General features: G+C 34.4%; 1 protein-coding gene across 3 annotated transcripts in view; it reads right to left on the bottom strand.

Annotated features, from left to right (window-relative positions):
* The window catches only part of Rhogef2 (Rho guanine nucleotide exchange factor 2), an 87,723-nt gene that overhangs the window by 30,082 nt on the left and 29,659 nt on the right, over window positions 1-27,982 (bottom strand). The window contains exons 6-17 of one of the 3 annotated variants that reach the window (XM_076445481.1): window positions 27,438-27,656; window positions 26,072-26,317; window positions 24,972-25,253; window positions 24,806-24,895; window positions 24,620-24,727; window positions 24,430-24,528; window positions 24,253-24,345; window positions 23,401-23,594; window positions 23,015-23,304; window positions 22,496-22,675; window positions 22,326-22,382; window positions 5,784-5,919 (exon numbers count right to left, since the gene is read on the bottom strand). In XM_076445481.1, the coding sequence (XP_076301596.1) occupies window positions 5,784-5,919; window positions 22,326-22,382; window positions 22,496-22,675; window positions 23,015-23,304; window positions 23,401-23,594; window positions 24,253-24,345; window positions 24,430-24,528; window positions 24,620-24,727; window positions 24,806-24,895; window positions 24,972-25,253; window positions 26,072-26,317; window positions 27,438-27,656 (1,994 nt within the window). Of the gene's footprint in view, window positions 1-5,783; window positions 5,920-22,325; window positions 22,383-22,495; window positions 22,676-23,014; window positions 23,305-23,400; window positions 23,595-24,252; window positions 24,346-24,429; window positions 24,529-24,619; window positions 24,734-24,805; window positions 24,896-24,971; window positions 25,254-26,071; window positions 26,318-27,437; window positions 27,657-27,982 lie in introns of all 3 variants that reach the window. The other 2 variants (XM_076445478.1, XM_076445488.1) reach the window with 2 other exon arrangements.

Genomic DNA, 27,982 nt, shown 5'->3' with positions numbered 1-27,982 from the left:
CTGAAGCCGTCGAGATTCGTTTTTCGATCATTTTAACTCTATTTTTACACATTTTTAATACAACTGCAATTTTGTCATGTGACTCTCTGTTACGTTTTCGCAAAAACTACACTCGTTTCACGAAGAATATCAGTTTGAATTCGATCCACGGACAGACAACCGTCTAATGATATAACAGAGAACCGATACCGTATCAATTCTTCTTCCATACAAGTTTCTTCGTTTTAAAAACATTGATAGAGTTCTTTATTCAGTCTCAAAGCTAATGTGATTAGAAGCAATCACTGAAATTTGTTACGTCTTCGATTTTAAAAATCACTGCAGCTTTTGACGTTATCCGATGATAATTGCTTCTGTTTCTATTTATTGCTAATTGTGGCTACATGGTTTCGAGCGGTTTACGTATCATTGTTACACATGTAGTCACTGTCATCTCATTGTATATTAACTAACTGCATGTTAGAACTATTTCAAATAGGACAAAATCGTAAAACATTTTTAGTCGTAATGTACGAGTACACTATTTAGAGCACATTCTTTCAACAATTTTTTCTAAATACATATTCACCGTCATATTGTTGTCTTGCGAAATTTGTATAGAGGGTGTCCCAAAAATGTTATGCTTCCTTTCATTTCTTTTGCGACAATTTTCTCCGCGACTTCGTTCAGGAGTTATTAGGTTGACAAAGAAAATAATTTCGGTATTTTAACCCCTTGCCCTACGATTTGTTTTATGAAATTAAATTAAAACTTTTTTTGTAAAACTCTTAATTCCGTAAAAAAAAGGAGAAACTTTATATCCATTATACGCCTATGTGTTCTCCAATAGCTGTGCATTAACAAAACCAAAATAGAATTTTATTTCGATTTAACGCATCACTCAATAAGTCCCCCGTCTGACACATATGTATATGGCAATATTGTTGACAGACCCTCGTGATTTCAGGGTAGTACTATCCTTCAAACGGTACGTGTCAAAATTTCATGGCATTCTGACCGTTAGTTTAGAGGTTACAGTCGTTTTAGTGACTCCAGTTTTGTAATTTTCAAGACAATGGATAGAAAGGAATTTCGTGTGTTGATTAAACACTGTTTTTTCATGGGGAAAAATACTGTTGAAGCCAAACAGTGGCTTGATAAGCATTATGGGGACTCTGCACCAGGGAAATCAATTATTATTGACTGGTATGCTGAATTTGAACGCGGTCGTACAAGCACCGATGATGCTGAACGCTCTGGTCGACCAAAATCGGCAGTTGTTCCGGAAAACATAAAAAATGTCTGCAAAATAGTTTTAAAAGACCGTAAGATAAGGTTGCGTGAGATAGCTGACACCTTGAAGATATCAGAAGGCAGTGTCTTTACAATTTTACATGAAAATTTGGGCATGCGCAAGTTGCTTTTCGAAGTGGGTACCGCGTTTGCTCACACCGGACCAGAAACAACAACGCGTCGACGATTCAGAACGCGATGAAAACAATGGTTAAATTGGACGAATTACGCTTTGTCCCCAGCGACTACTGGCTTTTTGCAGACATGAAAAAGATGCTCCAGGGAAAGAAATTTGGCTCAAATGAAGAAGTGATTGCCGAAACTGAGGCTTATTTTGAGAGCAAAGACAAATCGTTTTACATAAAGGGCATCGAAAAGTTAGAGGAGCGTTGGCATGAATGCATCACTCTTGAAGGAGAGTATGTTGATGAATAAAGTGGAATTTCTAAAAAATAATTTTTGTTCTTCTTAGTTAGACCGGAGACTTTATGAGTGATGCGTTAAAGGAAATTAATAGCATACATATTTATTAGACTCTACATATTCAGAATCTTCGTCACGAGACTGACTCGATATTGTAAAGCAAGGGGTTAAGGTGAAATAAAACCGAATTTCTTTATTCAAACTTTAATCAATAAAATATTTTCTTATTTATTCTTTTTTGTGAAAGATCATCGAACAACAGGAAAACTATCTTATTAATAAAAATTCATTGCTTGAGTAAAAAAATAAAAAATTGGGCTCTGTTTCACACCTTAAAATACCGAAATTATTTTCTTGCCAATCCAATATTAACGAAAAACACGTGCGAATCAGAACGCGGCTATAGCGGACGGATTCCGGCTCGGCCAATGCTAATGTCCGCTGTATCCGAGCTCTGATTGGTCCGTGTTTTTCAATATCAATTCTTTAACGAAGCTCGGATAACATTTTCGCAAAGGAAAAAATTCATTCTAATGATATCAGTATACACCCCCCTTTCAAGGATACGCAAGGATGAGACGCAAAAAAATATTAAAATTCCAAATTGATTGCATTTAAATATAATATTCATACTTATATCATTTTATGTAAAACGTGAATCATCATCGTGCAAGAACGATTTTTTGAACACGAATTTTACTGCAAAATTATTAACAACTACGAAGTTGTCCTACGAACTGTTCGCTTCACCACTGCACTGAATAGTGTTGGGGTTAAGAACATTAAAAAACCCTATTATATATGTCTGTTTGTAAAGAGTCAAAATTGATTCGGTATCAGTTAATGAGGAATAGTTAGTAGACTGCGGATCATGTGCATTGCTAACCAAGTACAGTAAAGCCTCTACTTCCGTATTGTAATAGGAACACATAAACGTCCAGGATAATTTCTGGAGAATAGATTAATCATTTTCTTTGTATTGAACTTTATTTATTTAAATGGAGAAAAGAAAGCTGACAGTTTATTGAAACATTTGCGAACTCCATAGCTTTTAAATTGCATAAAATTTTCATATGCAGATTAATATTATGCAAATAATTTAAATTGCAGCTTTTATGCTGAAATCGTTATGATCATAATTTTCGGTTTATCGAATAGATAATAATACTCGTGTAAACAATATATATTATTAACAAACAACAGAAATAATTATCTGTTGCAAAGAATCACTCTATTCATACGTATAGTGGAGGCTTTACTTTCCTGATTTTTAGCATCGCACAGATTATTTTATTTTGTAACTTGATAAAACCGTTAACTATAAATTCATTTATACAATAATTATATAATTTGCATCACTGTCACCGCAGTCTACGAATAAATCTTATACATATACGAAGTCTTACACCTCGATTAAAATGATTGGAACAATTAACGCACTGTCTGCTGCAATAATATGTATAAAAAGTTTCCTCTACTTTGTGTTGCATTGAATTGCACAAGCGATTAAATGTATTTTATTAAAAATTCCATTGTATTCATCATTTTCTTCAGTTTTGTCCCTCAGTGATGTAGCAGTCAGTGAGTTAAGCTGTCCTCTTAAACAACCGTAATGATTAAGAACGAAAATGTATTAAAACATGATCGAAACTGTTTTGTTACACATTTGTTGTGGCTCCAAAAAAATAGATACTTGGATACGTATATCGTATGTTTCTTGGAATGAAATATTGAAATACATACTCCGTTTGCTACATCAATATCGATAAATTGTTAATATATGGTTGCTGTCTTTTAATTCTCTGTAACCCTTTTTCTCTGAAATAACTCGTTAACAAAGCCGCGGAGAACAATTTTAATCTCAGGAATCAGCAGCAGCCCATTAAGTAGAACATTTTTCAACACATACAGGTCAGAACTACGAAAAAAGCTCTTACACACGTAGCACTATCTTTCAGAAGTATCCGAATGCACAATTACTACTTTAGACAAAATGTCAATTAAATACCAAATGAAAAATTCTAGTCATTCTCTCTATCTTTGTCATCCTATCATAATTTAAAGGAATTATGTAACTGCAAAAAGACGTATTATACTTTTTTAACTTTCCGTATTAAAAATTTAAAAAATTGGTGGAAAGAGGATACCGCTATTGTAGGGACAAATGAAAGCTGAAATCTACAAATATCGCATTGCAACTAAAATAGTTTCCAATATACTTGTAGAAAAATTCATTAGCTCACGTATTTTATCAACATTTATATGTTCAATTACTGTGCGTGTATTAATTATGAATAATACTGTACGGCCTATGTTTATTGATTATAAGCAAATATTTGTGAAATATTTGACGAGATATTTCGGCTATTATTCTCACGAACCATATATTTAAAAAAAAAAAACAAATTTTAGTTATGTCTATATGGGTAAGTTCCTCATTTGTTCTACAGATAGTGCAATTGAGATTATCAGGTTACGAAAAAATTATTTTTTCAAAACAGTGAACTATATTCAGTTACTTTTCAACAGAACTTCCGTATCTTACGAATGAGATTAATTACTTTAGCTAAATTTCAATTACGAAACGAATTTGTAACAGAGATTCGTGCGATGAAAAATGTTTAAATGATTAAAATAGCAGATTTTGCGAATCTTTAGATATACATACACAGCCTTGTTTCATTTAAAGCCACGGTATGTTTCCATCTTCTAATAACTGAGCATTCGTAATGCTCAACTGTAGAAATTGTTTCCACGACCAAAATATTACATAAATGTCAAGTTTTAGTGTGGCACCTCTTACCAGTATTATGCTAGAAATAATTTTGGTAGTTGACGAACAAAGGTCAAGGGTGTATGAACTGTGACAAAGGGCACGTGTGTATATGAGCTTGTTTCATTTTTCAACGTATAGGATCCACTCTACGTGTTTCACATTCTCACATTCTCAAAAACACTGTGTACTTTTCTTTACTTTATACACTGCACTTTAAACCGAACGTTTCAGAAACCCATTGGTTCATTGAACAAAAAAAATCTAATAAATACGAGCAACTGTGTTAAGGACTATAAATTGTAGAGTTAGATGAAACATACAAAAATATTTCGATCAAAATAAATCTAAACACTACCGTAAGCAGGATAATTTTTGGCGGAGTCTATTTTAACCGGGAACATCAAAATTGTCATTTAAGTACTCGTTTTGTGGCAATTAAACTAACTGAATAGCTGTCTCGTTGAGGATATCGGAAAGACTAATGTGTCCACATGAGATACCATCAAAAGTAAATTTTTAAAAATTATTAATTAGAACGGTGAACGGTCCTAAGCATTGCCAATTATATACAGTTAGGAGCAAAACTGATCACACACGATTTAAATCAGAATAACTTTTTTATGAATGGACCAAACAACTTCAATTTCTCTGTAAGACTAGAAGAATTAGTTTAGTAAATGACGTCTAAAAAAATATGTTGAACAAATGCATTTGATCGGAATTGTGAAACACAATAGTAAAAATTGATTTTTACGATTTTTTTTGCTGGTCCAATAACGCAAATTTAAAAGGTGCGTATAAATTATATACGCTCCGAAAATTTCATTAAAACTGGTTAATTGGTTTACGAGTTGTGAACAATCAAAAGTGATAAAAAGGCCGAGAATCTTGAAAAATTGAAATTTTTAAAAATCAATTTCTACTATTGTTTTTCACAACTCCGACCAAAATGCATTTGTTCAACGTATTTTTTCGACGTCATTTACTAAACTAATTCTTCTAGCCTTACAGAGAAATTGAAGTCGTTTGGTCCGTTCATAAAAAAGTTATTCCGATTTAAAGTGTGTGTGATCAGTTTTGCTCTCCTAACTGTATATAGCTATAAAAATAGTCCGTTGTCCGAGGGTTAAACGGTAATGATTACTTAAACGAACAAAAATGAAAACGATTAAAACAATTCACAAGTCCAAACCGACGTGCATATGTATATCGTTCGTAAATGCAGAGTGACGTGAACCACAACGGGCGTGTTACAACACAGTTTCCGAGGGTGACTTTGTGTTTTGCAAGATAAATAATGCAGAGAACATACATTTCTGAAATATCTTCTCGCGAGGAAGGATTGTCCATGCTATCAGCGTGATCGGAGGCACCGCTGTAAGCGGAAATGCGTCCTCTTTCGCTGCTACTACGCGCGTTTCCGGCTACGCCGCCCCCGCGAAGTTCTCCTGAAAACATGAAACAAACGAGAAACGCGTTCATTAATTACGCTCATTAATACGCTCGCCGCTCTAACGCACGTTCGAGTAATTGCTAGCGTAAAACTCGGTTCACCGTCGCGTCGCATCGTTTGCATGAATATTTTTTCTACTTTAGCGCTCGACGGCAATTTCATATCTTTTAGTGCGCGTGTATTAACCTTATTCATTGTTGATGAAATTATACGACATTACAACTAAATTACGTTCGTCCAGACAGTTTTTGTTCTCCAACATTCACTTTTGTGTTTTTTTTTAACTCTAATTTTCTTTACAGAAAGTTGTTCCTCTCTGTTTGCAATACTTTCAGCTTACGAATGTTACGTTATATCCTGTCGCGAGAACTTGAATGGGAACACACCAAGAAGAGCACGAGAGTCCTGTACATTTTCGAACACTAAGTTGTTCAGAGCAAGTCAGACTCGGAATGTATTACGCCTTAAAACTGTTTAGTTTGCCGTAGTTGTATAGAAGTAATTGGATCCTGCTACAGTTAAAGCCTTTATCTAAGAAAACGGAAACCGTAGGATCTACGAAAAACGAATATCCCCTCCACTGCGGAGCATACCCTGGGAGAAGCCCAGAACTTGAGCTACCTCGGTCGCAGAGTAATACATAAAAAGTGTGAACCCACTACTAATACAATTACAAAGCTTCTTTATTGTATATTTTTCATTATCTTTTTATGGAACCTTCGCCAACTTATTTGTGGCATTTTTAACTTCCCGATTTTATAGGGAAGTTATTGTAATGACCCCGAAAATCGAAAATCGATTTTTTAGCAGATCTTCACGTTTCATGGTCATTGCAGTCATTCTAGACTATTTTAAGCAAAATGTTCGTATGTGTGTGTGTGTGTGTGTGTGTGTGTGTGCGTATGTCTGTTTCTATGGTATCAAATTTTTCGTTAACGTTTTCTGAAAAAGTAACAACGCGATCAGAATGATGAATGATGCAATCGATGTGCCCCGTCGTAACTTAGAGCTGATTAGATTTTGGTCCATATTGGTCAAGTAGTTTTTTAGATTTTTAGTTTTTTTCGAACGGAGTTGATTCTACAATGCAATTTATACGAGAGAATGGAAAGTTTCCACCGAAGAAACAAACGTAATTACACAAAAAAATTTTTTTTTCATTTTTCTTAAATTAAAAAAAATTTTTTTAATTTAAAAAAAAATTTTTTTTTTGTACCTTACGCTAATGTTTCCGCTTACAATAATCGAAAATTATCCCAATGCAAGAGTGAGTTAATCATCTCTACTCCCGAGAATACATTTTCAAAGAATATCGATGAAAGTACAAAAAAAATTTATATTACAATCTTTAAAAAAACAATCAGTTCAAAACGAATTATTAACTGAGATTAAATTGAAAATTAATATAAACAATATGATAATTATTAATAACATTAATGTTGAAAACGGATTGGTTAATGGAGCACACATGCGGAATATTAAAATTTATTACTTTTCAAGAAAATACTAAAATTCCGTCTATATTGTGGTTAGATTTTCAATTGGCCAGAGTAGGAGTGAAAGTAAGAACTCGTTATCGTGATTATATGAAAAATGCAAATATTCATCAAAATTTGCCACCAATAATAAAAATATCGAATCAAGTAAATATGTCGAGTGAGGAAAAATATCAAATCACACGTAGTCAATTTCCAGTGGTTCCTGCTGAAGCGATTACGATTCATAAAAGTCAGGGACAAACATACGAGAAAAGTATGTTTGAATTTTAAAACATCAGAAAAACGAACTTTACACATGTTGTATGTAGCACTGAGCAGAGTTTCAAAATTGAGCGGTTTATATATTTTGGGACAATTTAAATTAACAGTATCGAAGAAAACCAAGGTCAATACTGCTAACCCGGATAATGAGGAGTCGTATCGTTTGCGAAAAACTATAATAATTAAGACAATTTATTTTGCAACATCAGTACGCTATAACAAGGAACCAAGCGAGCAACGAGTCTACGATGTTCGTTTAAGGCGACGCCATATAGCAAACATCTTGATAAGTAGAAAACTATTGAATTTCCCTGAAAACGTATAATCTTCTTAAAACGTACTAAAAATAATGATAATAATATACTGCAACTAACGAATCGGGAAGTTCTTTGTGTGGCTCGTGGAGAGTCACACACCAAATCAAAAAAACATTAATAGCTATAGGTACTACTAGCCATGCGTACCACTAACCCTTTCGCAAGAGCAGTCCTATCCGCGAGCTCGCGAAGCGAGCGAGCAAAAACAACCCTACTCGCGAGCGAGCGAAGCGAGCGAGCAACAATAACCCTCTAGTTCTTATTAAAATGACACTAAACACGATACAATTGCAACTGTATTTAGTGGTTTAATTGACGGTTTTCTTAGACCAAGGCGTTACTGTACCGAACTATTTTATTTGCTGATTCGTATCGTGACAATTACGCCTTAGATTCTGAATTTTCGAAATAAATACAGAAAGAAACGAGAAAGTTGATGAAGTACAGAAATTTCACTTATTTAATTATTTAATAATTCCTTAAACATGTTTCCATGTTTATTATACTATATTTAATACACATGATCGTATTTGGAAGAGAATTTATACATAGAAATGTTTCATACAAGTTGTATATGTTGATGTCCCTCGACCAGAATATGGTGAGGATATCACTATGTTTTTGCGCGGACGACCAGATCGGAAAGAAATAGTCGAACTACAGGATCTAAGAGACATCACGGACCCGAGGGTTTTTCTTACATCGATGCTTTAACTGTACTTCTAATTCAAGGGAATTGATTGTACAAGACAGTATAGTACAGAGACAATAGATTAAAACGATGCCCAAACAATGAAAAGTAACTGCGCGAAAACCGTTCGTGCGAGATTTTACAAACGGGTCGGATACACGACCCAGTTATCTAATCTCTGAAGCACGTAAGACCAGAAATCGCAGACCGTGTGGCTTCGTTTGAAGACTATGAATGACGATTACGACGACGTTATCACGCCAACGGTGATAACGAGAATTTCAAACGAACATTTCAATTTAAGTTGTCTGTTTAATGCCCCCGGGCTTCGCATTAGCACGGGCCACACTGTCTGGCATTTCTCCAAGTATCCAGCCTTATGCGGAGGCTTATCAGGTAAGGAATGCGGCTCGTGGTAAAAGCAGATCATGACAGTGCGCGCGGATAGGATTGCTGCTACATTAATCTCCCGATAGACAAACATCCAAATCAAACCAGATTTATTACGTCAATATCCATTTAAAATCGGTAATATGTAACCGTGAAATTCTCTACGTGCACGTGCCTTCAGAAATATGCGCTGTACACGACGTTAGTTGTAATATTAATTCGCTCACAGCGTCGCTCGCTTGTGACCGCCACCGATTTTATAATTCACATGAAGAAAGTTACGTTATTGGAAATTGCAACGCATAATATTCTAAATATTCGTTATCTTCCTGTTACATGCTTCTTGTATTTTATTTTAATATAAGAGGATATGTTGCATTTAATGCAACGTTTCCAAACTATGGGGGCTGTTGCCGAGATAAACGCTTAGCAACAAACATGCTAATTTTATGCTAAAAATACGGAACTAGATCCAGAAGTAATTTAAAGGATATCTCTTATTTTATATTATCTGCATTAAGTTAAAATAACATGTAATGGTAAAGTGCTGAACAAACTTTCCAAGTTGCGGATCTTTATGCATTTATGGCTTATGAAAATTTTCGAAAAATCCTAGAATATAAAATTCGATAGAATTCAGTACGTTTCTGATTTATTTTGAGATTTAGGAAGGCTATTACCGCTGAAACTAAGATTCTATTTGATTCCGCTTCCTTCGAATTTATTTACAAAAATTGAAAATTCCATAAACATCCGACGAATAGACAAAATCCATAGTAATCACGGGACTGCGGATCTTTATGCATTTATGAAGAAATTGGTCGAGCGAAATATAAAACAGCAATAGATTAGAAAAATTTCGGAATACCGTAATGTTGTTTTTAATCTAACGAAGTCATTAAGGGATGAAATAAATTTTTATTTTATTCCTGCTTCTCTCACAATAAATGCAGAGTATTTTTATTTTGCATAAAGATCCGCAGTCTAGTAATCACCGACTTTCTAGCACATGGTAATTAATCTACAATTTTAAATTTTCACTTCAATTTCACACGCACTTAATTTTTCAGGAATGCAATAAAAAGATATTCTGAAAGGTTCTGTTTTTAAATTACTACATAATGCACGGCGATGTTAGTCGTACGATACTGTTAATAGCAAGCACCATGTAGCGTAATTTGTCTATCTATTGTTAATTACTAATCTGTAATTTCAGTAATTTGCGGTTGCCACCGCCCTCCCGATAGAATTGATTCCTCGCAGACCACCTTTAAATAAACTGAATCGTACTAACTGTGAATATGTGTGGTGAGAATGTGAAAGAAACATAATGAGTGAGAGACAAAAATATACGAAGTGAATTTGCTTGTGTGAAATAAAGAAATGAGTGTGCGCGAAGGAGCGTTTGTTTAAAAGTTTGTCATTAATTAATCGATTGTCGTTTATTAACACGTTCGCTACCGGCATTTGTTTCGTTGCTTATCTTCCTTGTTCAAAGTTTTATTAAATGCAACGTACCCAATTTTGAATGATTATACATATATTAAAACAGTTTAGCAGAAGAAAGTCACAGATTCTCTGAAAAATTGTGCATTTTACTATGACTTTAAACAACAAAGTGCATAAAATGAATATGACTATTTCTAACTAAACTGTCAGATCATGGATATCACATATTTGTGACGGTGGTAGCGAACATGTTAACATTTTTAATTCCATCCACTGCTTGAACACTGACATTACATAATACTCCCTTTAAAATAGATGTGAAATGATTAATTGGCAGAGATATTCCTTCCCTGGCCTATAAAAAACACGAGTTTCCGTATTTATTACAAAATGTCACCTCACAATTCTGATTTAAATATTATTGGACATATTCGAGATTTTCTGGATAGAGCACAAACAGAAAACCAGCGAAAACATGCAGACCAACTGTTTGAGGTGTTACGCGACCAGAATAGCAAAAAATTCCGATCGTGGTTATTAATAAATTATATGAACGCTGTACGTGAAAAGAGCCCACACGCTGCAACTACGGCAAAAAGCATTTAATATTATGTATACGTATGTAAAAGTTTTTACGCGCATGCTCAACATAACTGTGTGCACGCTCCTTAACCGATAAAAATGTCTGGTGTAATACGAGTGCCCTAAGCCTTCTGTACAGTATCGTACTGTACTTCTAACTTTACGTGAAACTACCTAACAAAAATTTTGTGAACTTTCTGAAAACTCTAGTTTTAAAAAAAGAAAATTATATCCTTATATCGATATATCGTATTTATTGTTAATATTAAATTACACATGCTAATGCTTTCGGCGCAAAGCGCAAATTGCTTTGTAAATGAAGTAACAAATGATCGAACCTTTGCGCCGAAAGCATTAGTAATTTAATATTAAAAAAAAAGAAACCGTTAAGTTCCCATTAAATCGCGCGAATCAGTCTCTTTGACCTGTCCAGTCGTGCTAGTGTTGAGCGCCACGATAAATAGATGTGCAATAAAGTTACGGTATCGCCTAAAAATATCATGGTTAAAAAACTCGATGCTCTTGAACCCCGTAAGCAGACAGAGATAGTTATAGATCTGCAGGGGTTGGTATGCTGCAGGGGTGCAGCGAAGGAAAAGCTTAAGTCTCGTGTATTTTTAGATAGGGCGATATAGGCGCGTGTCACGGAGGCCGGAAACCGTTTTCTGGGCCCCTCCTTCCCGTTTTCTTCGTCGTGGTTGTCGTTGTCGTTGCCGTCTGCGCTCGTGCCGCGCGAGATCACTCTCTTATTTTCCTTCCACCTATTCCAACGCGTATCTACTTGTCCCGTACGGTTTCGGTAGCCACGTGGATCATTCGTCGAACATGATCGACAAATGAAATGCATACCAGCCATATATACTTCTTCGATGAAACGTTACAAATTTCTAGCGAACCTTTCTCTTCGTACTTAATTCATTAATTTATTAATTAACCGTCCGTTGATATTGTTGGCTCTTCGACGACCCGTAACATTTGCATACGACACAATTCAAATATCTCCCGCACTTTTCTGTACTTTTGGATTTTCTAAATATTAAATCTGTTTAAAATCCTGAGCGTTAATATTAATTTATTAAGACTAGATTTTACGTGTGCGATGAGTTTTAGACCAATTTACAAAATTAAAAGCAACTTATTTTTATGTTGAAGTGACTATTGTAACTTTTCCCATTGCAAAAATGTTCTCCGCAGCTTTGTTAAGGAGTCATTAACGAAAAACGCAGATACCGCTCGCTGTAACCGCACTCTCTGGTTGGTCCATGTATTTCGTTAACGCTAAAACTACCGATCACTGAGAGCGATTGAAATGTTTTAGCTGATAAAAATGACAAGGCTCTATTTATTTAGATTTCGTGCAATTTTTATTGCAATATGCGGTTGGATAAAAGAAATTTATCGAATCATTTTCCATGTAAGCAACGTCATAATTTCAATAATTGTAAAATTCAAAATGTAAGACCGGCGATGGTAGGCTTAGTGTTAATAACTCTTAAACGAAACCGTGGAGAACATTTTCCCAAAGAAAAATGTTACTTCAAATGACCTTGGGAATCACACCCTTTTTCAAGTACAACAATTTTTAGACACCCTGTATACACGTACTAGACCAGCACATTTTAACTAGAAGTGAAGTATTAGTGTATTATTAGCATACTTTATAAGGTATTAAGTGCGCAATGAAATGAGAATATCATCTGCCTGCGGATTTCTATGTAAAACAAGACAAAGAAACTACACAAACATTTGTTCCTTCTTTTAATAATGTTATGTATTTGGTTTAAAACGGTACAGCAGTAGTTTGAAAGCCTTTAAATGTTTTACTGTCTTGCATTTGATCTATCAATTTTCGTTGTAAATAAAATCCGCAGTCTATTGACGAGTAACAAAGCTTGATTAACATTTCGTATTAATGAAGAGATATCGGCGAATTCGTATGAATTTTCTCAAACGTAAATAATAAAATGAAAGAAAAATAGGTTCACTTTAGTTTAAATGAGATGAAATTTTAAACCGACAGTTTAACATTTGCACAGAAAATTGTTTCGCCCGATGTTGTTCAGTTTTATTTATACGTATGATCGTGGTTTTTGTGAGTTAGTCGGATATGCGAATTCGCACGAGCATACGCAATGGACTCACGTCAATTAGGCGTTTAATTCGTCTACATATGTGTAGTTGCGTGCAATTTCCACGGAATACTGATCTAATTTCGTCTTTCACGCGTATTTGTACGGTTGCAACGGTCCGGTTGCACGAGATGTATTGGAGGAACGTCGATGGTGCAGAGAGCCTCGCCTATAAACTTTATGAAGACATGCCCGTGCACCTTGTTCGGCTTTTATAGACGCGCGAGAATTTATGAACGCGTCTGGTAACGCGCCACGAGTAATTTCCATTGAGCGCGGCTTGTTAAAACTTCGCAGATCCCGTTCCAAACTTCTGCAGGGTCTAGACTTTTCTCTGTGCCGGAAACGCATTCTTATGCCGGAAGCGATAACCATTCGAAAGTGTTTCGTCAAAATTTTAATACACGGACGACAGTTTACGTCATCGAATACAGACGAGAAAATTTCAAGGAAAACATAAACTGCAATTCATTCATTTACCTAAATAATTAACTAAATTGGCGCACGTGAAATGTCGGATTTTTATTTCGTGTGAATGAATATTTGTCTCCCTGATATCGTTATGCCATTGTTTTTGACATAACCTTTTTCTATAGAGTTATTGTCTGTTACCAGAGTTATATTTTCGAGAGAAAGTTTCCCTCCAAATTGTGTGAATTTTCGAAACTTATTTTGAAATTTCTTTAACTACGGGTTCTTCTGATATTCGTGTAATTTTTTTTATTTAATTTATTTATTTAATTTATTAATTAACGATTCCGACGACCCGTAACATTTACATACGGCACAATTAAAATATCTCCCGTACTTTTCTGTATTTTTGGATTTTGTAAATATTAATTTTGTTTCGAATCCTGAGCATTAATTGAAATGTCATTTCATACCAACTAAGCGTTAATATTAATTTATTAAGACTAGACGTTACGTGTGCGATGATTTTTAGACCAATTTACAAAATTGAAAGTAACTTATTTTTTTTTTATGTTGAGGTTACTATTGTACAGGGTGTCCCGAAAATGTTGCATTTTCTTGCAAGGGCTGATTCCCGAGTCATTTGAAGTAACTTTTTTTTCCTTTGCCAAAAAGGTTCTTCCCAGCTTTGTTAAGGAATTTTCGAAATTTATTCTGAATTTTCTTAAAATATGGGTTCTTCTGATATCCGTATAATTTTTTATACGAGTATAAACTTGTGAACCAGAAGGGAAACCGATTTTTCCCTAAAAAATGATCCGCGAGGAAGACACAAAACGTCTGCTTATAATAATAAAATAAATGGCTTATAAAATGACGGTGCTTTGAAAAGATTAGTGGAAACAAATTCAAGTGTAACAACAAGACAACTTGCTGTCAGAATCGAGACTAAGTCATACAATAATATTGCGGCACCTTACAGAAATTGGCAATAATATTCATTTAAAAATCCGATATTTCATAGGCACCAACCTGATAGAATCTCAGAGGTTTCATTAGTCCGTTTTACAAACATTTGACGGATTAATCCTGATCTAACCGCCAGCAAATTATTTCTATACACAATAATTACGTAACAATTACAATGCAGATGTTTGGCATTTATATTACGCGTTCCTAGAAGTAATCGACCACGGTTTAAGTTCAAAATAGCTTCTTCGCATCTTCTTGCTACAAAATGGCGTGCTGTGTTGGAAAATAGCAGCGAATAGTTTGAGGATGGCGCAGGTTACTGACTTCAAAGGTAAATATTAATTGAATACAAGACAGTAAAAAATACTTGCGAGAACGTTTACGCATTAATATGGTAAATACGATGGAATACAAATTCCGAGAACGCGATTTACCGAAATTATAATTTATATTTTCAACATACTAAAAAGTTTGCAGTATGAAAGACACAAGAACAGTGATATAAACACGTACATACTACTAATTAAACGAATTTAATCTAATATTTTTTTTAAACTTAAAAGGCATTCGGGTAAATTTTGATTAAAAAATCCATGTGTTATTTTACTGCTTACAGAATACATGCGTTCATACTACTGTGTACGTAAACACGAGAGACCAGAATTTATAATTAATGAAAGAAGATTGTTTTATAACGATACGATAATATTGTGTTTCCCCTTTAATACATAAATTTTTATTAAATTTGTGCAGATATGTGTGTGTCTTAACTAATTATTCGAGAACTGTACATCATTTAAACAAAAGCTTCCGAAGGTCGTTTATAGGTCACTTCAATATAGATATTATCATAATTAGACTGCGGATTTTATGCATTTATGACAACAATGGGTAAGCACAATTTAAAGCAGTGAACATATTAAAAAGATTTAAAGGCATCAGCGTATTGCTTTCAGCCTAATCAGATAATTAAAAGAAAGAAATTTTTATTTCACTCCTATGTCTTGCAATCAATGCAAACATTTTTTATTTTGCATAATGATCCGCAGTCTAGTATATAATAAATCTAAAGTAACACCAGTGAATTTAAGTGACCACTTAGAGGCATCACTGAACATATTAGCACACCATAATTTTAAACAATTTTCGCCATTACTAAATTGATTTGTATAGAATAATTTGATGAAATTTTTAGCATGTGTGTATAACTAACATAGATCTACAAAACATATATTTTACATTTTCATTGATGACCCATATAAAAAAGTTTTAAAAATGCCTTTGTTAATTTTTGCATGTAAACTTGTAAATTATAACTTTTCAAAAATCTTCTTTGCAAATCATTTCGTAAACCAATGCTTCTAATTGATTATAAAAAAATCAGGTCGTTTGGTACGATCATAAAATAGTTATTCTGTTTTAAAGGGCGTACGAATATTTTTTACACTCACTGTATACATACAATATTCGGTCTACAGCTTTTAGAACTTTAGAGCTTCACGTGTGAATAATGTAGAAAAAAACAGTATTTACTCCAACACGTATGCTCCCCTTTAATTCATGCAACTGTTGCTCTATACATTTTCCCAAATGCTTTTATAAATGGAATAGATTAAACATGAACAGACACTTTGAATTTGATGCCGAACAGTCAGAGTGTATTTTTTGGACAAACCTGAATCTTTCTGAACGGTAATGACTTCCTTCGCGGCGGCGTCATCTGATTTGTTCAATGAATCGGTCTCGTCATACAGCGCACTGTCGTTCAAATTCTCACAACACGATGACACATTCAAATGATCCAAACCGACGATTAAAGCTGTCTCTATGATGTCGCTCGGTTCGCGGGTTTTCCTCACTGCGGAAAACGTTTCCCATACTTTTCCGGCGATCGAGCCTTTGCTGCTGGTGTGAGGGATCACGGTCCTCTGCTTGATCGTTTTCAGCTTTGGCTTCTTTGTAACCTTGTCTTTGCTAACTTTCTCTAGCACCACCGACGAACCTAATTTGATCGATATAGTTTTTCTAACGTTCTAGGGTTCGATCGATTCTAGTCCACTTAGAACCATTATCTCTCGCCACCAGGATGAATGTTTTGTAATTATTATATTATAATCCTCTAGAAACTTTCGATCAAGACATAAGTAAAACAGTATGATTTGTTATTGGAAAAATCTGAATCATAAAAAGTGTAGACTTGACGCGTAATTTTCAAATGAATATTTGAACAATGTTTCGCGGTAAAAACATTTTCAAACAAAGTCGTGTTGAAACGCACAATTCTAGAGAATTTACGAATACCGAAGCTATGAAGATAGAAAATAAAAAAATATAAAATATTTCACTAGATCACACTTTCATAATCACCGCGGTAAATATTTCAAGCACTGGTCAGCAATAATAACGACATTCTTCGGATGCCGAGGTGCAAAGCGAGTTTTCTTTTATCTTATGAGAAACTGATAAACATTATGCACGACGGCGGCACTGAAATCGCGAGAAGAAAATAAGAAATGAATACCCGAATGAATACCCGACCACGCTCTAATTGCATAATTGCATGGAAAATAATTGAGCTGTTAGAAAGTTGGAGGATACCTCTATCGGAGATGGTTGGTTCGAAGTGAACTATTTAGTTATTTTCGCACGAGATCTTTACCGTTACCCTTCAGCTTGCGATTCAATCTGTTCCTGTATCTCTCCGAGGAGAGCCTGAAGCTAGCAAAGCCGGCGATCAGGGGTGAGGGGTTGGTGGTCGCCGGGTAAGGGTTGCAGTCCGGTTCCCCCTCCAAGGGGTCGCGTAACTGTTGCACCTCGACCATGTGCACAACTTTCGGTTCTCTGCACTGTCGAGGAAATAATCGGGGCGGTTTCTCTACTTCTCGCGGCAACAACCGAGCTGACACTAATTTCCCTCGAAGCTGCTCACGCTTCTTTTCCACGGAGACTGCCGTTGGTTTCCGGTTAGACCCCACCAGAACGCCCCCCGCTCGTTTTACAACTACGCTCGCGTGTCTGTGCGTGTCCCTAAGACCGTGCACGGTGATGATCTACAGTCTACAGGGTGTGCGTGATCCCGATCTTCGAGACCCTCCAGATTAACCCCTTAGGGGACAGATCTGGGACGATCTTCGCGTCCAAGGTATTGATGCGGTTCAAGTCTGTCTTAGAGGGTGGGAACCTCCCTGCTTCCACCTTTCTTGCAACCCCGACTTGCTGGGCAAACTTCAATTTTCGCCTGTTTATCGATTACTTAACGCACTCGCGTTCCGCAGGAGCTGCTCTGAGATTATTTCTCTCACGCTTAATTCGCTGCGTAAATAAAGTTCCCGCCCCCCCCCCACAAACGCGGCTGCTTTCGAATTTAATTGTGTTATATATCGAGCAATAATTTAACGATTAAGTAATCTTCAGTTGTTGACATTCACATATTTCGAAGACATCGAACACGTCAGATAATGTCATTTGGCGAGGAACGATTTCACGCCGCGGCAACCTTCGCAATACATTCGTATTCTTGTAAAGAAAATCCTCCGTTTGTATTGGATTCAAAGTGGCGTAGAAGCTCCTTTTTGTTTAAAGAATATAAGGACAGAATAATAGTCGGTTAGCGTTGCTTTGCAATAATGACAGTGCTATAAGATGTTGTACAACTCTAACAAAAATACAGTTATTCATCATTGCTGTTTATTTGCCAGAGTTGTCCCCCCCATCAAATTTCCAGAAGGTTCTAAACAATTTATATTAAAAAATCGAAATTTTAAAACAAAACCACCATGAGAAGAACATTCTCAAACATTTGTTTTATCAATAAATATATTTATGCGTCAATAATAAAATGCTTCGAAGTATGTACCTACCAAGATTTTTTTTAAAAATTGTAATTTAGTTTGTTGTGTACAAACGTGTAAATGTTTTTTGACACTCTTACACAAATCAAATCTATTTGAACCGAAATAAGTCATACTCGAATAGACTATACACTACATATACGTATACATATTGTGTTCTGCAAAATGTATAACAAATTTTGTTTTTTAAACAATTAAAACCTTTTCGTTTTGATATGCTTAGTAAACGAAAATGTTGTGTATCATATTTGGAAACTAGAAATGACTAACATTATACAATGACAGAACAATACCATAAATTTTGAATCAACACAATGTGCGTTACAATCTATAATAGTTATACTTCAATATTGTATATATAATATTTTTCCGATTTCACTATAACTTTAAAAATTAATGAAAAAATCATATAATTTCAAAAATTATTAAAGAACATTTCATTTCTCGGTTCTAAAAATGTAGAAACTTAATATATGTGGTACATTCGGGGAGTATCTTTTGGATAATTAAGTCTTATTCGTCATTCAAATAAAGATGAAGCTAAACAATAAATTTCTTCATTGACATTATTTAATATACGACAATGTGGTCATATTACTAATAGTAATATGTATTTAATATTCCTGATAAATATACACTTGAACATTACTTGAAGTTTAAAATGTAAATTCTCCTAATATAAAATCAATCTTTCCTAAAATATATATAACTATTAGAAATTATATGTTTGTCCCTTGATTAATCCTTATTTCCATACATAGAACGTCATGGAACAATGACTTAAGACAGACTTCAACATTTTGTTTGATATATGTATAGGAATGCTATACACTATACACTATACAGTAAATGATTTTTTTAGAAAATCCATTTATAAAATAATTGATGTATTAGAACGTTAGCAAAATCCCTCGTTGAATCATGTTCAATTTTTAATTATATAAATGTTTAATTTATCAAGTGTAATTTAAATTATTATAGAAACGAAGCTTCGAGTAAAAACATTTTAGTCTCGATTGCAAAACTAAATCAGTTAAAATAGCATAATGTATAAGCAACGTGACGTGTATCTACAAAAGATTTCAAAATCGAAAAATTAATATTTTCCCACAATATACTCTTTTATAAAGATCCAAAAGATCTTCTTGTCGATGTTAAATTAATTTCACGCCCTGTATATGTATATAAACGCAAATCAGCGTCACCGACATTCTAGTCCGGTTTACGTGGTTTCCTCCTCTCTTCTCTTCCCTCCTTCCTTCCTTCCTCTTTCCCTCTCTTATATTCTATAGGAAAAAATGGCAGACAACCAACACAAAACGTTTTGCGAAACTTTCTTATCAGGCTGTGATTATTATAACAGTACCGCTCGATAGGAACCACCCACACTCACTACTTTGATATCAAGCGCGTACAATCGATTACATATCTAAATATTCTTACTTTTTCCCCCCCGAAAAGAATATTTTGGAGATGTCGAATGTCTGTTCATTGCAATCACCAAAATAAACTCAATATTCTAGTAAAAATATTCTATTAGTAATGTCTTCTTGAGAACGCTTTTTGAGATTATTATCAAATATGTACTATTTAATTAACAGATACATCAGCCTAGAAAGAAACCAAGGAAATATACATATGTCGTAAGCAACCATTTAGCACTGTCGCAAATAGTATCACTATTAAAAACTCTATATGGAAATTACAAAATTTCTGCCACCAAGGATATGCACTTGAAGATAGATTTTCACAAAGACACTAAATTTCACCACTGATTTCTAATGAAACAGAGAAGGTTCTAGCTAAACTAAAACTTCAGTAATGATATGCCTTGTGTTCTTCAAGACTCGTACGAAATAAAGCCAGTAAGCTTCACGATAGCGGATAATGCGAATAAGAGGAAAAAATGACGTGTACGTTATATTTGCGTCGCTCAATGAGTGTATTGCCAATGCTACATAACGATTTAATATACAACTATACAATCACTGTAGATTGATAATAATACCCCTGTATTTAAAAGATTATGTCTCAACAAGTCACTTGAACTCGTTTATCGTGTTATAAAATAAACCAGAACTTTGTACTTGAAGTATCTATAATATATCATTTAAAAGTGTTAAAAACTTGCAATTTATTTTAGATCATTTCTCAATAACTATATACACATAGTACATAACTAAGCCGCGATTGTGTACAAGGCATTACATTTAAGACGAATATCTCGTATGAGATTGAAGCTATCAAAAACAATTCCTGCAAAAGTTATTTGGTACGAGAAAGGACACGTGATGTAAATGAATTTCTGTGGATGAAGGAGAATGGAGATGAGAAACTAATAATTAGATAATGTCATTCGATTGTAGAGAGTCGCATGATGTCGATCCATGATGTTACTCGAATCTCATTAAATTATGGTATTCCTTATATGTATGGATAACACGTCGTTGAATTCGTTTCGACACCTGCTACGATGTTACAAGTACAAAAATGTAGGACGTCGCACAGTGGGCTAAACCGACGAAATCTGTGTCAAAATCAAAGAACTTTCTATAGAAATGAGATAGAGCGATGAAATTTTTTTTAAATAAAAGCTGAAACTTTGCAGAATATGAGATAATTATGGAGATTGTGGTACGAACGTTTTTTAACGTTGAGAAAATTCGTTAAACTTGCACAATTTCGAGAAAATTGTGGTTTTCCCAATACCACGCTTGGAAAAAATTTTTTTTGAACATGCTGTACTTCATTTCGCGTAGATTTTTTCACGCAGATTTCAAATCTGGTCTCAAAATTTTTCAACGACCTCAGGATATTGCAAAATCGATTTCTTGAAATTCTACATGTTTAACGAATTTTCTCAAGGTTAAAAAACGTTCGTACTATAATCTCCATATTTTTCCCATATTCTGCAAAGTTTCAGCTTTAATTTTTAAAAAATTTCATCGCTCTACCTCATTTCTATCGAAAGTTCTTTGATGTCGACACAGATTTCGTCGGTTTAGCCCACTTTAGCCCACTATATGTATATTCTTCCCTTTGACATCGAATAACTTTTGTGCAAACACTTTTGTTAATAGCTTCAATTCCGCACGCCATATTCCACCACTCACAATTATGTATAACACACCTTGTATATTTATCAATTATTGCGTCTATGTATTAATAAAGTCAACATTTGCTTAATGTCGATCTTTTTCTTATTGTTAGTATTGGCCTTTATCTATATTAATCTTTATGGTGTGCTCAAACCTTAAAGGAGAGATAATGATAAAATTATATTCAATTAACATACACAGGGTGTTCGATTACGTATGTCAAATATATTTTAAGGCGCGACTTTAGAAGTCAATCTAAGACGACAATCAAGAATGAGGATTTTGCTGCAACAACTTCATTTTCAAGTTATTAACGATTAGTCGTTGAATGCGCTCATTCCATAAAATAGTACTAAACGTATTTGCAGGAATTGTATTTTTAATCGCCAAAGCTTTTTCTACATTTTATGTAGAAAGTATTGAAGTTTTTATTGCTAGTAACAGGAATTGCATTTTTTATGCAAATAGTAAACAAGGAGATAAGATTCATTTCACGGTTGAAAAAGTTATGTTTCGGTAGTAGAAGTGAAAAATTGTTTATAATCTTTTTCATCCATTTAACAAGTACTATGTACTAGAAAAATTTGAAATCTTTTCTTTATTATCCTGTGTACTAACAATTCGCTAACAGTGTGAAACTGTGCACAAGTACCTTTATATGAAAAACGATTTTCATGGCGAAAAATATTTAATTTAGATATTATTGTTAGTTTTATTTGATTAAATAATTTGAAATAAACAACTTGCTCACCGTTTTCTCCATCCGTCAGTGCACCAGCATCTTCTTCGCTCTTTTTAAGTTTATCCACTGCAATGATGAAATATTTTGTATTAAAATACCGCGGAAAACAATTTCATATTAATTGTAACCCCATCAACGAAGGATATATTATAAGTAGTAATATTCTCTCGTATATTTACCGTGCAACATATGATTTTGAGAATGATGGTGGTGATGCGACGATGGAGGTTTCCTCTCGGGCCTAATACGTTCCATCAATTTGCTTATACGATCGTTGCCTCTTTCCTTTCTAACCAGTGGACCTGGACAATTTTCCTCTACTACACGAACACACTGACGATGTACACTCAAAGAACAATCTGTAACGGAAAACATTTATTTATTTTGTATTGAATTTTTTTCAATATTATTTTTAATCAAAGATTTCAATCGAAATAAGAGCTACATTCTTTTCTAATAAATAAACTACGGATCTTTATGCAAAATAAAAATTGTCTGCATTGATTGCAAGAAATAAAAACTAAATTGTTATTTCTTCCCTTAATGATTTTAACAGAGGAGAAATCATATATTGACATGTTCAATTTTGAAAATTTTTCAACAACTTTGAATTTCGTCTACTCAATTTTCCTATCCGCAGAGAAAGATCCGCGCAGTCTAGTAATAAACTTAATATTATACGTGAACATTATGCGTACCGCTACATAAATATCCTTGAGGTCCGATTCCGCCAATGATAAGTTGACAATGATTACAGTAGGTAATAGTAAAGTATTGGTGAGCTATAAAATGATGCCCTCTGATTGTCATTTTCCTTGTTTTCCCCGTAAGCAAACGCGCCTTAATGTTTGACTTATCTTTCGCAACAAAAGTAGGTACTCGATCCAGAGCGACAGTTCGTACTTGGAAAATTTTCGTTAATATCGTTGCCAGACCAGCTGCTGTTGTAAATTGTCGCAAATCTACGTTTTCTTTTTCTATATCTTCTCTGAAACATTCCGTAAATAAACGACTATGTAACATCAGGACAGCGATACGACATAATAGATGTTGTTATTAAATAGATTTAAATCAACAATCTTACAGGTAAGGCTCCATCTTAGGTAACAGGTATGTTTCTATGATTTTTATCTCTCGTGCCTTGTCTGATGCACTTTCATCTAATAGTGCATCGCTTGGGCCAAATAATGTACCCAAACCTGCAGTTCTTTTTTGTTGAAAATCTGCAAGTTGTTCGTTTAGCTCTTCCTTTGCACGGGTTCGTGATTTCAAGAAGATCTGTAAATAAAGATATTTTTAATAATCATGATTATTAAGTAGCTAGTATGATTTATGTGAGAGGTAGTTTCTGGAAAATATTTCATACGTATTCATTTTATCCACATTTTTTAAAATATCTCGACAACTAGAGGGTGTATATTTTAATCAAGTTTTATCATTTTTTTGGTAGCTATTCCACACATTATAATATCATTACTTATCTCTTTAACAGTCAGAAAAGGTACAAATGCTGTGCGCTCTAACAATACCGCCACACCGCGCTGCGCTGAAAAATTGATGACAAGAAGTTTTATGTTTTACAAAATGTTTCATTAGATTTTCGGTACTGTGAACATGATCTAAAATAATTATTTTTTATTAAAATTTTTCAACTTTCTCAGTTCACAATGGAAAAACTATTAAAGTCCATGATTTCCACATAAAATTAGCTCTTTTTAGAGCGTTTCAGTCATTCTTTCTTGAATGTCTTACGACCATGAGTCACTTCAAATATACAGGCGAGCATAAAAGTCTTTCCATTTTTTTCATCGCTGCGATAAAAATTTAATACGTGCCAAATATTTTTCCGAGAACTACCTCTCACATAAATTTCATAAAAATCGGCATGTCGTGAGTTCGGTATGTCACCCTTGTAAGCACATAATGAAATACATACCATTCGTAATATCTCTTCCTTATCAGATTCTTTTAAAAGAACATCATCTATTTCGTGTGCTACATTTTCGTCTACATTGTGTAGACGAAGAGGCTAAATGGAAAAAGTTCTCAATCAAATAAGGTTCTCTTTAAATCTTCTATCTTTCAAAAGTTTAATTTATCTCTAAATACTTACTGCACCAGGTACTAAAAAACTAGAATGAATTTCATATGCCCATTTCCTCATTTCCTTTGCATTGCCTGCTTTGTACAGCTCTGTTACTAAATAGAACAACTGTAATAAAAAGAATTGTTTTCGATAATGCAGTCTAATATTCATCATTCGAAATATATTACCTGTGTTTTGAGAATAACGGACTACTCACCAGACTGGAGGGATCACTATTCGATAAAACATAATTAATAAATACAGCAAGGTGCGCGTAATGTTCCCGTAATCGTGTCAAAGATTTGAATGGGCCATGATCTTCCAACTGTCCCTGAAATAATGATCAATATCAAATCAAACCAGATAAATAATAACGAAATGAAGTATTTTGCAGAAAACTTACAACTTCTTGGTCACTCATATCGTCATCTTCCATTGACATGATCGGTTGTTGTAACGTTGGTAATCCAGGAATGCTTTCGTTTAAAGTCATCTGCGCATTAAAAAATGATTAAATTATCTATAATACATGTAATTTTCCACACATCAAATTCCTATAAAAGACTTACATCGTTTATAGTAGAATTGGAGGTATCATTCCCTGGACTAGAGACTGGATACGGAGGTGGTGGAGTTCCTGGAGGAGTGATATGAGGTATTTCATCTAAATCAATGTCGCTATGCCTCACATGCCTTGGAGGAGACAGATCATTCATCGACTCTGATGCTATTAACCGTCTACTGGCTTCTGCTGGAGAAATTGTAGTAGTTCCTAGTTGTTCGGGACTGGACTTTGTTCGTTGGTGTTTATTGAGCGAGTTTGAGGAACCCAAATTTGCCCCCTGCGAAAGCTACAATAAAGTTCAATATAATAACTAAAGTATTACACTGCCAACGATAAGGCATATGAGCATAGAAAGGAAATAATTAGAAACATTCATTATGCAAGACACAGAGTAGTAAAATACACAATATGTACATAACCGTTAAATAGATTTCATAAACCATACCTAGTAAATGCAAATTATTACAATGAAAGATTCCATAGAGTATTAAAAGTGTGCATAGAGAAACCATACATGTCGAACAAAGTGACAAAAACTATACATCAATGCATTATACGATCATACTCGAAAAGACATTACTCAATAATGTTACGTATTATTCAAGCAGTAAAATATCAACAATGAACAATGAACGTAGTTTCCTTTGAGTATACATTTGATACGTCTGTACAACAGGGCTTGAAATGGCTCCGAAAATATCTGTTTGAAACTGTTATGTATAAAGATTCTGATTAAAACAGTTACGAAGAATGTTTATGAATTATTAAGAAGAATTACAAAGAACCGAAATTTTCAGGCTTCCATAACAGTTATTCGAAATAGAAGTTCTTTTATAATGAACACGTATAATAGTTATTATAAATGAGAACTCCAGTTTTTTTAAATAAATGCTTAAATGTCAAGTGACGCGATTGCGCTTAAACAAATAACATGTAGCGGAATAATTTCGAAAATGTAGGCAATATAAAACTATGTAACTGTTCAATGGATAAACACGAATTAATCGCAGGTACACGTATACATTATTATCGTTTGACAGTTTGTCCTTTACCATGCATTTGTATACAGTACTTATTGAATGACTTAGTGATTAGACTACTTACAGAGTTAGGGATGCCATGACTGGTGGTTGAGGGCGTTAAATGAGTCAACAGATGACGCTCCAGCTCCAACTGGGCTATGTTGTGTGTATTTGTGGGAGGAGGTCTAGGAGGCAATGGTGGCGGAGATAGGCTTTGCATGGACAAGGATTTACGAGACGGTAGAGGTGGTGGTACATCACCATTGCTACTGCTCAAGGGTGGATAATAGCCCGGGGAACACGAAGTGTTTGTTACCAACGAGCAAAGCTGTAAGACACAACAAAAGCTGGTTAGATAAAGTTAGCAAAAGCTTAAATACATCCCTACGTGACTGAACTTGAAAATTTCAATTATATAATGCAAGCACACCATATATGTATATAAAAATTACACTTATGCAGCTTAAATAGGGACATGTACAGAAGCAACGTACGATCTATCATTTTTTTGTTATTAACCATCAAACAATATTAGCTATTAATATGTAGTGATAAAAAAAATTCAATACTACAAAATCAATAATCAAATATTATAATAATAATGCTCCGATCATTATGCTTTCTATTTTAAAAATGAACACTCTAGCAACATCATGCCGAGCAAATATTTGATACATTGAACAGCATCGTTTGAATTGTCGTAATATTGATATAAAAGCAAGGCAAGAATAAATGTTAATGGAATAAGCATTAAAACGACCTCGTATTTTATCAACAAAATAATGTGTCATACTATAATATTTATGTTATATACATATAGTATATACATATATATGTATATATGTACATGATTGTCTAATTTACTAGTATAAAATTTGTGCACTACATTAGTCACAGGCCTAAGGACTGAACGTAAAGTAGGTTTATGGATGAGAGGGGGCGTGCCGCGAGCGGGGAGGGATGGTTAACTGCGGCCATCTTGAGTGGGACCATACTGTGGTGCGCTCTATAGGCGACTTTAAATACTAGTGTAGCGTCTGTACTACATTTTTAGCATGGAAGAGAACCTTCCACAATACACACTGGCATTTTTACAAATTAATGTGTATCAACGCGCAGAAAACACAAGGCCACCGACGATTCACCAACTTTACTGCACGTGTACTGGCACAAAACGGTTCTGGCGTACCGCGACCGCGTATATTCTACAAACCACGTGCTACAGACGCTACACTAGTACTTAAAGTCGTCTATAGAGCGCACCACAGTGTGGTCCCACACAAGATGGCCGACAAGTTGATACCCCTTCGTCCCCTTCCGTCTTTCGCCTTACCCCCCCGCAGGGTTACGCTCAGTCCTTAGGTCCGTGACATTAGTGGAATGAATAGAAATCTAAAAATTTATTTGAAAAATGGATAAAGCACTCTATAAAAAGAACAAACTCATACCTGTTCATGAGTGGTAATCGCAGCTAGCTGTTCCTGTAATGTGCGTACTCTCCTTTCGGCACCTGCTAATTCTGCTTGTAGTCCTGCGTTGACATTACCACCATTACTTGCAGTCTTTGCAAGTTCGTTTCGAAGCTTGTCAACATAACTTTGTTCGTTCTCCAACATAAGCTGGAATGTATGAACGCGCTGTGTTTCCAGCTGCCGTTTTTTCTCGTGCTGAAATATGTAACAAAATAAATCGTTAGAATCATTAATTTAGATAAAAGAGAAAAAGTGTAAACATTATTTTCATAACTGAGAGAACTGTAAAAAATAATCCGAAATATAAAGCGAATCTATTTCCAGGAAGTCCCTTCATGATGTAAGAAAATATTTGTAAATTAAATCTTATAGACCAGACAATATTAAAGTTTGTCTCAATGTTCAATTCAATCATTATAATCTTGTATTGTAATATAATTGTAAATAGAAATTGTTTTATTTTTGTGAACCACCTTAGAAGCTGCTTAGAAATAGTTGCAAAAAAAGAGCCTAAAATAATA

Source organism: Lasioglossum baleicum, chromosome 2 (genome assembly GCF_051020765.1).
Source record: "Lasioglossum baleicum chromosome 2, iyLasBale1, whole genome shotgun sequence".
NCBI lineage: Eukaryota > Metazoa > Arthropoda > Insecta > Hymenoptera > Halictidae > Lasioglossum > Lasioglossum baleicum.
This window is presented reverse-complemented; position numbering and strand designations above follow the sequence as displayed.